This window comes from Lithobates pipiens, unplaced genomic scaffold, assembly GCF_037356315.1.
Source record: "Lithobates pipiens isolate NorthernLeopardFrog02 unplaced genomic scaffold, aLitPip1_a1.2 Scaffold_8, whole genome shotgun sequence".
Taxonomy (NCBI): Eukaryota; Metazoa; Chordata; class Amphibia; order Anura; family Ranidae; genus Lithobates; species Lithobates pipiens.
Window position 1 is genome coordinate 261,011,897 of NW_027507903.1, and position 14,576 is coordinate 261,026,472.

The 14,576-nt window shown below is 44.1% G+C and overlaps 1 protein-coding gene across 1 annotated transcript in view; it reads left to right on the forward strand.

Moving 5' to 3' along the window:
- CEP290 (centrosomal protein 290) overlaps window positions 1–14,576 on the forward strand; it is a 338,046-nt gene that overhangs the window by 2,500 nt on the left and 320,970 nt on the right. Inside the window, exons 2-3 of the mRNA XM_077471382.1 lie at window positions 6,032–6,150; window positions 6,350–6,427. Coding sequence (XP_077327508.1) covers window positions 6,049–6,150; window positions 6,350–6,427 — 180 coding nt within the window. The 5' untranslated portion in view covers window positions 6,032–6,048. The remainder of the gene's footprint in view (window positions 1–6,031; window positions 6,151–6,349; window positions 6,428–14,576) is intronic.

Consider the following 14,576-nt stretch of genomic DNA (forward strand, 5'->3'; position numbering starts at 1 on the left):
GTAAAAAAATATCTCCTAAACCATACAGGTTTAGAGATATTCCTCTCGCAACTAGCCGCTGACTGCAGCAGTGCAAGCGCACAGGGGATTCTCGGCGGAAAGCCCGGCAGACGCCGGACCCTGCCGGAAAGAAATGTCCCGTGCGCATGCGAGGGAGTGACTATATCGCGGCTCTGGCCACTCACAGCGCTGGAGCCGCGATACCCGGAAGACACACCGAGGGAACATGTCAGCTCCCTCAGCGTGGATCGGGCCAGATGTCGGGGCCTCGTTCTAAGGTAGGTATTTCATAATGAGCTAGTATGCGGTGCATATTAGCTCTTTATGCCTTTTCCCTTGCAGGTCTGAAAAAAAAAGTCAGCAGGTGTACTCCCGCTTTAACAAGTTCACGGGCCAACGCCCTTTGTACAGAAATCCACGGGAAAGTTTGTACAAAGTCCGATCGTGTGTATGGAACTTAACTCTGAGCATTTTTTTATGCCGCTTTGTCTGCCAGAGGTTCTGGGATTTTTTTTTCTCCTCCTAGTATGCATGGACCCTATAAGCCCCTTTCACTGATTGCGTCTGCCTGTTTTTTAGACCCAATCAGATGATCCATTGCTCTCTATGGAGCAGCGGATGTCAATGGACATGCGTCTGGCACTCGCCAACATCTGATTTGATCCTATCTTGCAAAAACCAATGGGGGATCTTCTATCTATTGGATCATATGACTGTCGGATGTACACTACAAGCGGTCTGTTTTACATCAGAACGCCCTTACAGAAAAGTGGATTGTGTCCGTGTCGGCTCTGCATTAGCGGAGCAGGCATGGACCTGTCATCCGCCGGATCAGTGGAGAGACTCCGCTAGTGGGAAAGAGCCCATAGTCTGTAAAGGACACTTTGTATTGTTTCTCTGGGTAGATGCATTTGTTCTCCATAATGAGCGTTGCTCTGGGGATGTCTATTGAGCACACTCACTTGCAGAGAGCAATAGATGTGAGAATGTTTATTCAGTGCTGTGATGAGGCCATTGAAGTCTGGCTGCTGGTTTCAGCACTATTTACTCCGGATTGCGAAATGACAGAGCTAAATGTCAGAAGGAGATTTGTGCCTGCTAAGCTTTTGTTTAGGGATTCAATCATCTGGAGAGCCAGATCTGTTTCTAGCTAATTCGGATAGAGTTGAGTATACAATGTTGTATATACACTACCCCTGAATGCATCTTTTGTCTGTCTCCAATAGTGATAATACACTGGAGAAGCAGAAGGGATCACCTTATCTATAGAAGTGAATGAAATGCCAAAGGTCCGGTAATCCTTTGGCTGAGCTACCCTAAATCTCAGGCTGGCCATATGTGGGAAGATCCTTCTTAAATGTAATATATTGCAGCTGACCAACATTTAGATGTGATGGTTGCAATCGTTTTCTATTTTTAGGCTTTTTGTTAGGGATGCACCATTTTTTTTTTTTTACAGGTATTGAAACTTTTTTTTAGTACTTGCCGATACAAATTACCAATACCTACTGTTTTGTTTACACATCAGCTGTCATCAATAGTACACAGCATTGACAATTTGTTTACAAATGAAATACATTTTTTTTTAAATTTTGCGCTTTTTTCAATGTGAAACGTGTAAATATATGTTAAAGGTGTAAAAATATTAACAAACCAAGCAAACAATAAAAAATAAAAATGTTTTCATAGTGTAGCACTGACCCCCGAAGGAGTGGCTGGTTTTCTTGGGCTTACCGTTTACCTCCTCTGCCTTGTAGCTCGTCGTTCTTGTCTAGGGGTTCCCGAGGTTGATGGCCCAATAACTGCAGATACTGACACTTGAATTCCTTTAGGAATTTTTATTTGCTTAAAACGTTGAACAGAAACAGTATCTAATTTGGGAATAGAGGGTATAGGTATGGAAGCTCAGGCACTTTGAAAACTGCTGACACTTAATAAATGTCTCTCACTACGTCAGGGATATGCAATTATCAGACCTCCAGCTGTTGCAGAACTACAAGTCCCATGATGCATAGCAAGACTGACAGCCACAACAATGACACCCAGAGGTAGAGGCATGATGGGAGTTGTAGTTTTGCAACAGCTGGAGGTCCACTAATTGCATATCCCTGCTCTACAAAATCCAGGGAATAGCCACTCGCAACTGGATATTTCCACTGACCGATAAATCCTGGTTTATGGACTTAGCAGCCGACAAATGACTTGGCAAAGTCTCTGCCACAGACTTAGTTGCAAACTTTAGATGAACACAGAAAGTCTCTCACAGGAACTTAGTTGTAACCGAAGGATGAAAATAGGAACTTTTTTACAGTACCAGTATCTTGCAGCCGTTCCGGCGATACCGTAAGAAATGCGGATTCAATTAGTGTCCATACAGCTCAGCATCCAGGCTCTTACCAAGCAGCCAGCCTCGTGCGTGGCCCTCTTCCGAAGAGTCCTCCCCTGGTTGCATGACGAGTTGCTGGGCCACTCCAAAACCCAAGACAGCACCGGACCACTTTAGAATCCTCCTTCCAGTTACTGTGCCTTGAACTAGCCAGTTATGAGACTCGGAAACAAATGGATCCGCACCCCAGACCGTGAGGGCCCCTGGGGACTGGTCAGGAGGACCAGGACCATGGAGTCAGAACATACTTCTGGACCGGAACCCAGAACCACGTGACTTCAGCACCTGAAGTACCCTCTCCCGGAATACACAGCGAGACAACGCACCCACTGATTGGCTCAGAGAGAGAGACTGGTACCCAATGCTTCCAACCAGACTGCGTTCCAATGCCCGTCAAAGGTGCTACCTACACCTATGACCAGGCAGAACATTAGTACAGCCCAGCCAAACTGATACCAAAACCACAATTTAGGGAAATTAACTCCAAGTCTCAACTATAGTCTTGGGAAAAAACTAAATTTACAGACATAGCACGTACTCTTCAGGAATACTGGTGCTACAATAGTTTATACAATGAAAAGTGAAAAAAAAAAAAAAAAAACGCAAAATAATAATTAAATGGAGAAGGAGAATAAGGAATTAATTAGAGGCTGATTAGAGTAAATTAAGGGTTAATAAGGGGTAAGAACAGAAGAACATACAAAAAACAACAACAAATATTTTACTTGACAGGTTGCTTTATACTGGTTTTATCTGCAGATCTAAGTTGATCCCTTTGATCTGTAGATGAAGATACAGAAAGATGTTTTTTTTTACCTTTCTATTTCAGCGGCTGAACAATGTTGTTGATAACTTTTTTTTTTTTTTTTTGACAGCTCCAATTACCAGGACTTGGTTTACACTTCAGCTGTCAATAGGGGAACCCCACTGACAGCTGAATGAGTCATCGCTTCTTAAGGACACGAGGACTCCGCTCCTTAAAGGGGTTGTAAATCCTCACGGTTTTTCACCTTAATGCATTTTATGCATTAAGGTGAAAAGCCTTCTGTAATGCAGCAGCCCCCCTTTTACTTACCTGAACCTGATCTTTCCAGCCATGAGAACAAGTTCAGCAGCCGCTGTCTCTGGTCCTCATTGGATAGATTGACAGCAGCAGCAGCCATTGGCTCCCGCTTCTGTCAATAAAATCCAGTGACAAGGGCCCGAGCCCTGCTGTCTGTGTCAATGGACACAGTAACAGAACTCGGGAGTGTGCCTGCACGGGTGCCCCCTTGGAATGCTCCGAGGGGGCACTCGATGCAGGGAGGAGACAGGGGTGCTGCTGGGGGACTCCACTAGAGGAGGATTGGGGCCACTCTATGCAAAACTCTTGCACCGAGCAGGTAAGTATAACATATTTGTTTATTAAAAAAACTAAATAATAATAATTACAACCCCTTTAATAATCATTACCTGATTTTTTTTTTTTTTTTTTTTTACATTTCAGCTGTCAGTGGGGGAATCCCGCTGAAAGAACTCAGCCTGAAATTATTGGTTGCAGATATTGAAGTATTTGCACGAGTACCGATACTTGTGCAAATGCTTAGTATTATTACTGATATCAGTATCGGTGCAACCCTGCTTTTTGTCTTTATTTTCATCTGTAAGTCTGTTATTTTAAAATGTCCTTTAACAGACCAAACTGTCCAGACAAAGTAGCAGTTAGAAGATTGAAACAAACCATATAATACTTACAGGGGTGCTTACAATGACCAACTTTTATCTATTTATGTTGAACATTTATCACAAAAGAGTACATTAAAAAGTCTTTCTGTAACTGCTTTAAAAATACTAGCTGAAGTTTGGCTTTAAAAGATAAGTATGCCTCGGGCTTTTGGTGGATCGCTGAGAAACGGAGCCAGCTGCCGATCCAGGCTTCTGGATCGGTATCAATCATATGGTCAGGATCTTTTCAGGGCCATGATCGGCTCTGTGACGTCAGCCGACATTGGGTTTTAGAGAAGGGGCAAGATCCTCCGCCCGCTGTCACAGAGTAGGGAGCGCTGGCAACAGGAGGTGGATTTGAGTGTAGCAAACTCCTAAAGGTGAACTTAGCCTTTAACACACCCCTTCCCCCAGAGTGACAATGCTGCTGTCCGATGTGCCTCCTGTGCTCATTCACCCGGAGTGATGTCTGACTAATACAGGCGGTATGTTACTGGCCAGATCACCAGGGAAAAAAAGCTAAAGAAAATAAAATGAATAAAGCCACTGATCTAATCTAATGATTGGCAAGCTGCAATATTATACATTTTTGGTTTGGGGTTTAAGGCCCCTTTCACACGATAAGCGCGCTCGGATCCGCCTGTCCATTTTCCAGGCGGATCCGAGCAGGCCACCCATTGACTTCTATGGGCAGGCAGATGTGTCCGCTGACACCCGTCTGCTATCCCATCCAGTCAAAACAGACATATGAGCAATATGTTTGCCACCCGTCTGGCGGATCGCATCGGATGGAATCTGATTAAAACGGACATGCTGTCTGTTTTTGTCCGATCTCCCCATAGAAATCAGTGGAGCTCTGACAGGCCCCTCCCCGCTCAGTGAACAAAGACGGACCTGTCATCCACTGGCTCAGTGGAGATCCATAGAGCGATCTCCCGCTGACCTGGGGGACTCCGCTGAGTAGATCTGCCCTGTGTGAAAGGGGCCTTATACTGCTTTTTAGCCTCCCTGCCGTTATTCCCGAGTCTGGCTCGGGGTGAGATTTCAGTACCAAAAGCGGTATTCCCGAGCCAGACTCGGGATTGCATCGGAGGATCCATATAGAGGTTTACTTACCTTGCCTCCAGGATCCTGCGAGCCGCTGTGTCTCACTTGATCTGTCACAGTGCCGAGCTCCGTTCCCCTGTGAGCGTTGCGACGCACGGGAACGGAGTTTGGCGCCAAATAAAAAAACGAAAAAACACTGTATAGATACAGTAGTGTATCAAATAATTACACATCCCCTTTGTCCCTAATGGTTTGTCCAGTGTCCTGCATGCAGTTTTATATTATAAATACAGTTCTTTATGCCTGGAAACTGGAGATTGTCTATAGCAAAAAATGTCAGTTTACATCAAAAGTGTTTATATACCAGCTAGAAAACAGCAAAAATAAATTATAATCACTTGCAGAATTGTGCGATAGTGATTCGTTGGGAAATTCATCATCAAACACTAAAAGAAATGACCGCGACAATTCTGCAACTCAGCACATCGGTGTTTTTGATTTGATTACATTATTGAATAATTTTTATTATTATTTGTTAAAAAAAAAAAAATATATATATATATATATATATATATATATATATATATATATATATATATATATATATATATATATATATATATATATATATATATATATATATATATATATGATTTAATATTTCAAACTTTATCATACCCGGGATGTCTATTAGACTCTGTTTTGGATGGATTTAAGTGAATTATTTCTAAGAATTGCAGGCCTACAATGTAAAACGCCACATTTCCATGCAAAATAATGGTACCGCTTTCAGCACCTAAAATCTGAAATAATCGTACCGCCAGGGAGGTTAACAAATATGACTCTTGTTGTAAGTAGTAAATCAGTTCTTCATGTTTTTATTTATTATTCTAGAAAGATAGCCAATAAAGATGGCTCCTGCTTTAGACTGGGGGAAGCTCATGAAAGTGGATCCAGATGTTCTTCCTAATCAAGAAAGATTGGCAGAAAAGATGTTGAAAACCTTATCGCAGGTTTGTGATCTCAGCCTAGCAGGTTGGCTGCATTCATTCATTTATAGGCGCTGCCTTCGATTCAAGGTGGATTACACTTGAAACGGATCTGAGCCTGCAAATTTATATTTTCACTTACTCTTTTCACTGTCTCTTCACTGTCTAAATTCCAAGTGGTCATCAGAGTAGTAATTAACTGTCCAACTGTTTTGTTTTACAGGTGACTAGCACAGACCTAAAAGGGGAGACAAATGAAAATTTGATACAGATTTTCCGAATTACACAATCTATAATGAAGGTTTGTGTGAAATCTTTCATCTCAGGGGTTTATTAAAGAATCTGTTTAATACTGCTAAATATGTGCAAATATGTTCATTCCCTGCAAAGGTAAAGCATAATGGACTGCTATACATCGCATAGTAGTCCATTATGTGTCACTTACCTGACACAGGAGCCAGCGATGTCACCGCTGTCCCCTGTAGTCCGGCGCATCCATCTTCTCGGTGGGTCTTCGCTGCTCCGCTGCTGTCATTCGGCAAAGACGCGATGACGTTACTCCCGCGCATGCGCACGGGAGCCGCCACGCACGGCATATCGCCGTTGACGGGTGCCGCGCTCAGTGCGCCTGCGCGCCGCTGTCTACGGCGCATGCGCCGTAGACAGCGGTGCTTGTCTTTTGGCAAATATCTCCTAAACCGTGTAGGTTTAGGAGATATTTCTTGGAAATATCTTGGTCAAAGTGTGTTGTAAGGGTTTACAACCACTTTAAGTAAACCTTCCTTTGTTTTCTTTTTTTTTCTTTTTTGTTAAAAAATAAACCAAAACGTCTTTTTTTTAATTTTTTTTATTTATTTTTTTTTTTTTTTTTCAAAATTTTTATAGAATTTTCACAGTGTACAAGTTATACAATGACAGAGAAATAGATTTATAGATAGCAAGTACGTAAAAGAATGACATGAGTCACAGTTAACCAAAACAGTACGTACAGGGAATGAAAGTGTAGTTCAAATAACAACTAATAATGCAAATCATAAAGAACAGCTTCAAAGGAAGCAACAGTTCGAAGGAGTGTCGTTGGTGGACAACGGTGGATAAAGAAAGACAAGGGGGTAACTCGGGGAGGAGGGGGGTAAAAAAAATAAATAAATAAATAAAAGGAGATAGGGGAGGTGGGGGGGGGGGGAAGAGTAGCAAGATCATCAGGAAATAGACAGTTGAATCATCAACATTTACAGTTTGCATTGTACCAGGAGGACCATGGGAACCAAAGGTGTGTAACAGAGGAGTGTTTGGTCGTAGACTTGGCGAGAGTGGTTTCATATATAAAGTGAGTTTGGACTAGATTGATAACTTCGGCTCTGAGTGGGGTGTTATTCGTTTTCCAGTTCCTAGTCAGAAGGAGTTTTGTGGCTAAGAGGACGTGAGTGAGCACATGTCGATGGGCTGGAGTCAGGTCTTCAATCGTTAGGTTAAGAATGGCTAGTTGGGGAGATAAAACAATAGAAAAGTGTAAAAGTTCTCTGAGCAAGGCTTGAATGTCTTCCCAGAGCGTGCAAATTAGGGGACAGGACCAAAGAATGTGTAGTAGGGTGCCTGAGTCACCGCAGTTTCTCCAACAATTTGGGGAGGTGGGTTGGTGGAATTTGGCAATTCTATGGGGGGTCAGGTACCATCTTATAAGTGTTTTTTGGGAGAGTTCCCAGAGTGCGGTGCATGAAGTGGCCTTGTATACAGAATTTATTGCAGCAATCCATTGTTGGTCTGAGAATTGGAGTTGTAAGTCAGATTCCCAGTCAAGGAGGGGTTTGAATTTGTGAAAGGTGCATTTTTCCTGCAGTGTGGAGTAGATGAGGTTGACTCCCTTGGTAGAGGAATTAGGAGAAAAAAAATATTTCCATATATTCACAGGAATAGCTCCTTCTAGTGAGGGATGTGTTAAAAGGCATGTTCGTAGCCTATGATATGTCAGGAAATCCTTGGTGGGGGCACCGAGAGCTAAGCTAATTTGATGGAAAGATTTGTTATGTAGTACGAAGTGAAGCTCCAGGGTAGAGGACATTTTAGATGTAACCTCTATTGGAATTAAGTCTGGCGTGAGGTGTTTTAGAGTGTTGAGAGGGATGTGAATTTGTTTGGTCGGGAGTTGGGACCATGTGGTGAGATGTAGTATCTTCCAAGCTTTGATGGAAGCTTGAATAGGAGGGGAATAGTGTCGTGAGAAGGTAGTAGTGGAGGTTGTGCTAAATAGCCAATCTCGGAGGTTCGGGCCTGGTGTGTCTGCATTCTCAATGGATCCCCAAAGCGTAGTGGGGGAGGGTAGCAGCCAATCTTTCATCTGAGATAAAATTGTGGCCAAGTAGTAATCTTTTATATCTGTGAATCCCATCCCACCTTTAGATCTGTGTTTAATAAGTTTAGCTAGGTTGCATCTAGAGTTCTTTCCTTGCCATACAAAATGGTTCAAGATAGATTGCAGGGATGTAAGGTATGAGGCTGAGAGTGGGATGGGGAGTACCCTAAAGATGTAGAGGAGTCTTGGCAGGACCATCATTTTAAATGCTGCCAGGCGGCCAGCCCAGGAGAATTCATATTTAGTAAGTTTGTTGGATTCAGAGAGGAGAATTTGTTTTGCTTCTGTATAGTTAGACAAGAAGAGAGATCTAGTGGATTTGGTTAGTGTAATCCCTAAGTACGGGATACCGTTATCAGCCCAAGGATAAGGATACATGTTGCGTAGGATATTGCTAGTGATGGCATCTATGCCCAGGTCCAGTATGTAGGATTTGTGTTCATTGACCTTATAATAAGATACATTACTAAATCTGTGTAAAAGGAGTTGAATCGAAGCCAGGGAGGATTGGGGGTTCGTGATCATCAATATTACGTCGTCTGCAAACAAGTTTATCTTATGCTCGATTTCTCCAATTTTAAAACCGGAGATGGAGTGAGCTTGACGGACATGCTCCGCCAAGGGTTCCATAGCTAGATTGAAGATGAAGGGGGATAGTGGGCAGCCTTGGCGTGTGCCATTTGAAATGGAAAAGGGTGTGGATAGCATTTCAGAGGTATAGACCCGTGCAGAGGGGGTGGAGTACAGGGCCATAATGGCTGAGAGGATCGGACCTTGAAATCCGAATTTAGATAGAGTGGCTCGGAGATATAACCAGTGGACCCTATCGAACGCCTTCTCCGCATCCAAGGAAAGGAGCAGAGAAGGCGTTCGACTAGTCTCGGCTTTGTGAATTATATTGATAATTCTCCTTGTGGCGTCAGATGCCTGCCTGCCCTTGGTGAAACCAGACTGGTCCTGGTGGATCAGGAGGGGCATAACTTCTAACAATCGGTTGGCAATCAACTTGGCGTAAATTTTTGTGTCTATGTTCAAAAGGGATATTGGTCTGAAGTTTTGAGCTTGGGTTGGTTCCTTGCCTGGCTTCGGTATAGTGACAATTAAGGCTTGTAACATTTCTGGTGGGAGGGAGGAGGAAGAGGCAGCGTCATTACATACTAAAGTTAGGAAGGGAGATAAAGTGGAGCTAAATTGTTTATAATAATTGCTAGTAAGACCATCTGGGCCAGGTGATTTGTTGGACGAGAGAGCTTTGATCACGGATTCGACTTCCAAGGCTGTGAAAGGGGTATTTAAGGAAGCCAGTTGGTCTGGTGATAATTTTGGTAGGTTAATTTCCTGAAGAAAGGATTGGATGTCTGGCAGCGAGGGTTGGACAACAGAGGCGTCGTCTTTTAAGTTATAGAGGGTATTGTAATAGTGACTGAATGCATCTGCAATAGATTGGGGGTCAAGTAGTTTTTGCTTGGAAGTGGGGTGGAATAGTTGGGTAATTTTGGATTTAGCATGGTGTCCCTTAATTCTATTTGCCATAAGTTTGCCCGCTTTATTTCCCGTAGAATAGTGGGTTGCTTTAAAATAAGTGTGGGCTTTCTCATACGCCTGTAGGAGGTGGGATCTGAGCTCCAATCTGAGGGCATCTAATTTAGCTTTAGTTGTTGGGGAGGGAGCGGATTGGTTTAGGTGTTCAAGCTTGCTAATTTCTGAAGTGAGTAGGCTTAGACGCTGTGATCTCTTCCTCCTCTCTCTAGCACCTATTTGTATGAGTATACCCCGAATGAATGCCTTATGGGCATTCCAAAGGACAGTATTATCAGTAACAGTACCAACATTATTATTGAAGAATTCGACTAGACAGTCTCTGATGTAAGAGGAGTGGGTTGGAGGGGCGATGATCGCCACGTCAGCTCTCCAAAGTCCGGTTCAAGAGCGTGAAGATGAGTCTTCTAGGGAAATGGTAACTGGTGTGTGATCTGACCACGTAATGGTGTCTATTGTAGATGAGGAAATTTTAGGTAAGGTCCATTTGTCCACTAGGAAATAATCAATCCTGGTGTAGGAGTTGTGACGGGGGGAGAAATAAGAGTAGTCTCTTTCAGTGGAGTGATGGCATCGCCAGACGTCAAAAAGATCAGGGGAGCGAATAAATGAACCCATAGGGGAGGTCAACCTGTTGGATTGGGAAGAGGAGTCTATGGAGGAGTCGGGTACCAGATTGAAGTCTCCACAGATTATCAACTGGCCTTGCTTGAATCTGTTGATTTTCTTCATTAATTTAGAGAGGAAGCGGATTTGTCGTTTGTTTGGAGCATACAGAGTAACAATAGTGCATCTGGTGTTGTTTAAGTCACAAGCTATTGCGAGGTATCTGCCGTCTGGATCCTGTATGGTGTCATGAAGGGTAAATGAGCAAGTGTTATTGATGGCAATCAACACCCCTTTTCTTTTTCCAGGACTAGAGGCCTTGAAGATGTGGGGAAATGATCTGTGGGAGCAAGTAGGTTCTGCAGAGTTTTTGAAATGTGTTTCTTGAACACAAAGCACATCACAGTGAGAGTCTCGAGCCGTGCGCCAGAGGGACTTTCTTTTGGCCGGATGGTTGAGGCCTTTAGCATTAAGGGACAAAAATTTGGGCATAGTGTGGGGGGAGAGTGGTGGTATATGCAATTAAAGCAGTACTTACAGTTACTAGTAAGAATGGTCCTGGATCTCACGGATTGCGTAAAGAGGATGAGGACGTAGTCCTTCGTAGAGGTTCAAGGTAGATGGTCTTGCTAATACAACAGAACGGGTAGGAGGGGGTGGAAGACAAAAAGAAAAACAAAAAGGAGATGGTTAAGGGCAAAGAATGAGCTGATGGAGAGATAACCGGTGGTGAAACCTGAGGGGAGGTAGGGAGGGATCAGCAGTGTGACTAGGACTACCGATCAAACCGGGGGAAAAGTCTGTGAACTAAGTGCAACGAGCAGGCACCGAGCGGATTGCAAATAACCAGTAGAGGTGGTGCAGCACCGATCTTGCAGTCATTGGATCATGTTGGATCGTTGATGGTCGTTGTAGTTCTGAGGGAACAGTGCGGATGTCTGTGAGCCAGTAGGTGCGATCTCTGGGAGTATGCCCCAGGTGCGGAGCAGTTTTGATGCCCTCTTCCACTGTGTGGATGTTGTGGCGGGTACCATTTTTGGTAACCACCAACTTTGTAGGGAAACCCCACTGATAGGGAATCCTGTGATTGTTGAGTGGTTTGGTTATGGTTTGAAGTTGTCGTCTCTGCTGCCGAGTATATTGGGAGATATCAGCAAAGAGTTGGAGCTTCGCATAGGGGGGTGGGAGTTGACCCATGCGTCTGGATTGAGCAAGTAGCATGTCTTTAGTATGATAAAAATGGATTCTCATCAAGGTGTCGCGAGGTACCTCAGGCGGTAAGTGTGGCGGTTTTGGTAAGCGGTGGATGCGATCGACTATAGTTTAAATCTGTGGTAGATCAGGCAAAATTGTGGAAATGAGCTGCCGGGCATATGAATTCAGGTCAGTAGGAAGTATGGATTCAGGTATGCCTCTGATTTTTACATTGTTGCGCCTCGAGCGGTCCTCGAGGTCCGCCATTTTGGCCCGCAGCCATTTTTGCTCATCTTTCGTGTGATCGTAGGCATCAACTAGGTCATTCACCGTTTCAGTCATAGCTCCCATTTGGGTTTCAACTCTGTCCAACTTGCGGCCTGTGTGAAGCAGTTCGGTTTGAAAGGCAGTGAACATAGAGGAGATGTCATGATGAAGGGAGCTGTGCAGGGAGATCAGCATCTCTTTCAGCATAGTATCTATGACTGGTTGATTAGAAGTGGGGAAAGAAGCTATGGGGGAAGCAGGGGAGGGTAAAGGCAGTGGTTGGTCCTGGGAAGGCCTTACCTCCAGGTCCGGATCCGAAGGTTCTAAACGGATCCGCGATTTAGCAGGGCTGTTTGAGGTAGAAGATGTCCCCGAAGAAGGCAGGGAACTGGCAGATTCTCGTGGAGGAGCCGTGAGATCGTCCGTTGCGTCCGGGAGGTCTGTGTAAGAAGCCGCCGAACGTTGTGAGCCTGCGTGCTGTGAGGCGCCGCGGGCGCCATCTTGGATCTTTTCTCCATGAGGGAGCGCAAAGAATTCGGTCAGTTTCTTCGGTGGTTTGAGGTCCTTTCGTTTCCGAGATCCTCCGGTCGGGTTCCCCCAGGTGTGAGTATCCGCTGAGATCATTTCGGTATCTCGATCGGTGCTGTATCAGTCCGTTTATTCCGTTCGGTGCAGGAGCTGAGGAATCAAGCTGCCATACCGCTCGGTGGTTAGCCACGCCCCCCCCCCCCCTTTTTTTTTTTTTTTTTTTTTTTTTTTTTTTTTTTTTTTAATACTTACTAGAGCTGCACAATTAATTATCAAGAATCGTTATCGCAATCTTGACTAAAGTGTTTCACAATTCTTTCTATTCAGATAATTCTCTCTGCTCTTCTGAAGCCTCAGCCTTCAAAAGAAAGGAAGAGAAAAACTGGGCAGTCTTCCAAGAATCAAAACATTCTTTATCAGTTGAACTTAACCACTTGACAACTGGGCAATTAAGCCCCCCTCCTGCCCAGACCAATTTTCAGCCTTCGGTGCTCTCACACTTTGAATGACAATTACTCAGTCATGCAACACTGTACCCAAATACATTTTTTTGTCCTTTGTTTTCTCACAAATAGAGCTTTCTTTTGGTGGTATTCGATCACCTCTGGGTTTTTTATTTTTTGCGCTATAAATGAAAAAAGACCGAAAATTTTGAAAAAAAAAAATGCATTTCTGTGATAACATTTTGCAATTTTTTTTTTTCATGAATTTTGGCCACAATTTATACTGCTACATATCTTTGGTAAAAAATAACCCAAATTTGTGGATATTATTTGGTCTTTGTGAAAGTTAGAGAGTCTACAAGCTGTGGTGCAAATCATACAAAATCGATCACATCTGATGTACTAGTGGCCTATCTCATTTCTTGCGACCCAAACAAGCCAAGAAAGTACAAATACCCCCCAAATGACCCCTTTTTTGAAAGTAGACATTCCGAGGTATTTAGTAAGAGGAATGGTGAGCTTTTTGGTGTTGTCATTTTTTTTCCCACAATTCTTTGCAAAGTGAAGATTTTTTTTTTTCACAAAATTGTCATTGTAATAGGTTATTTCTCTCACATGGCATGTGTATACCACAAATAATGCCCCAAAATAAATTCTGCTACTCCTCCTGAGTATTATGATACCACATGTGTGGGACTTTTCCACAGCCTGGCCACATACAGAGGCCCAACATGCAGGGAGCGCCATCACGTGTTCTAGGAGCATAAATTACACATCTAACTTGTTGACTACCTATTATACTTTTGAAGGCCCTGGAGCACCAGAACAGTGACACTGACATGGCACTGATGACAGATGGCACTGATACGTGGCACTGATGACACGTGACACTGATGACAGATGGCACTAATATGTGGCACTGATGATACATGGCACTGACAGATGGCACTAATACGTGGCACTGATGACAGGTGGCACTGATGAAAGATGCCACTAATACGTGGCACTGATGGCAGATGGCACTAATATGTGGCACTGACACGTGACACTGATGACAGATGACACTGACAGGTGGCACACTGGGGACAGATGGCACTGACAGGTGGCACACTGGGGACAGATGGCACTGACAGGTGGCACACTGGGGACAGATGGCACTGACAGGTGGCACACTGGGGACAGATGACACACTTGGGACATTACTTTTACGGCCGCTGCAGCCGTTCCTCTCTCCCTCCTCACACACTGTCTGTGTGAGGAGGGAGAGCGGCGCTGAGAGATGATCTCATATGTTTACATATGAGATCATCTCTCATTGGGCATCCCGATCGTGCTGTAAACGGCCGCTGTGATTGGCCCTTTACAGCGATCTGTGACTGGCTGTGTCCGGGGGACACGGCCAGCACAGAACTTCCCTGATGCGCGCTCGAGGGAGCGTGCATTGTGGAAGTAAACAGGACGGCAATTGGCGTCCGCTCTGCAGCCGTCTCTGGGCTATAGAGCGGACGCCTAGTGGTTAA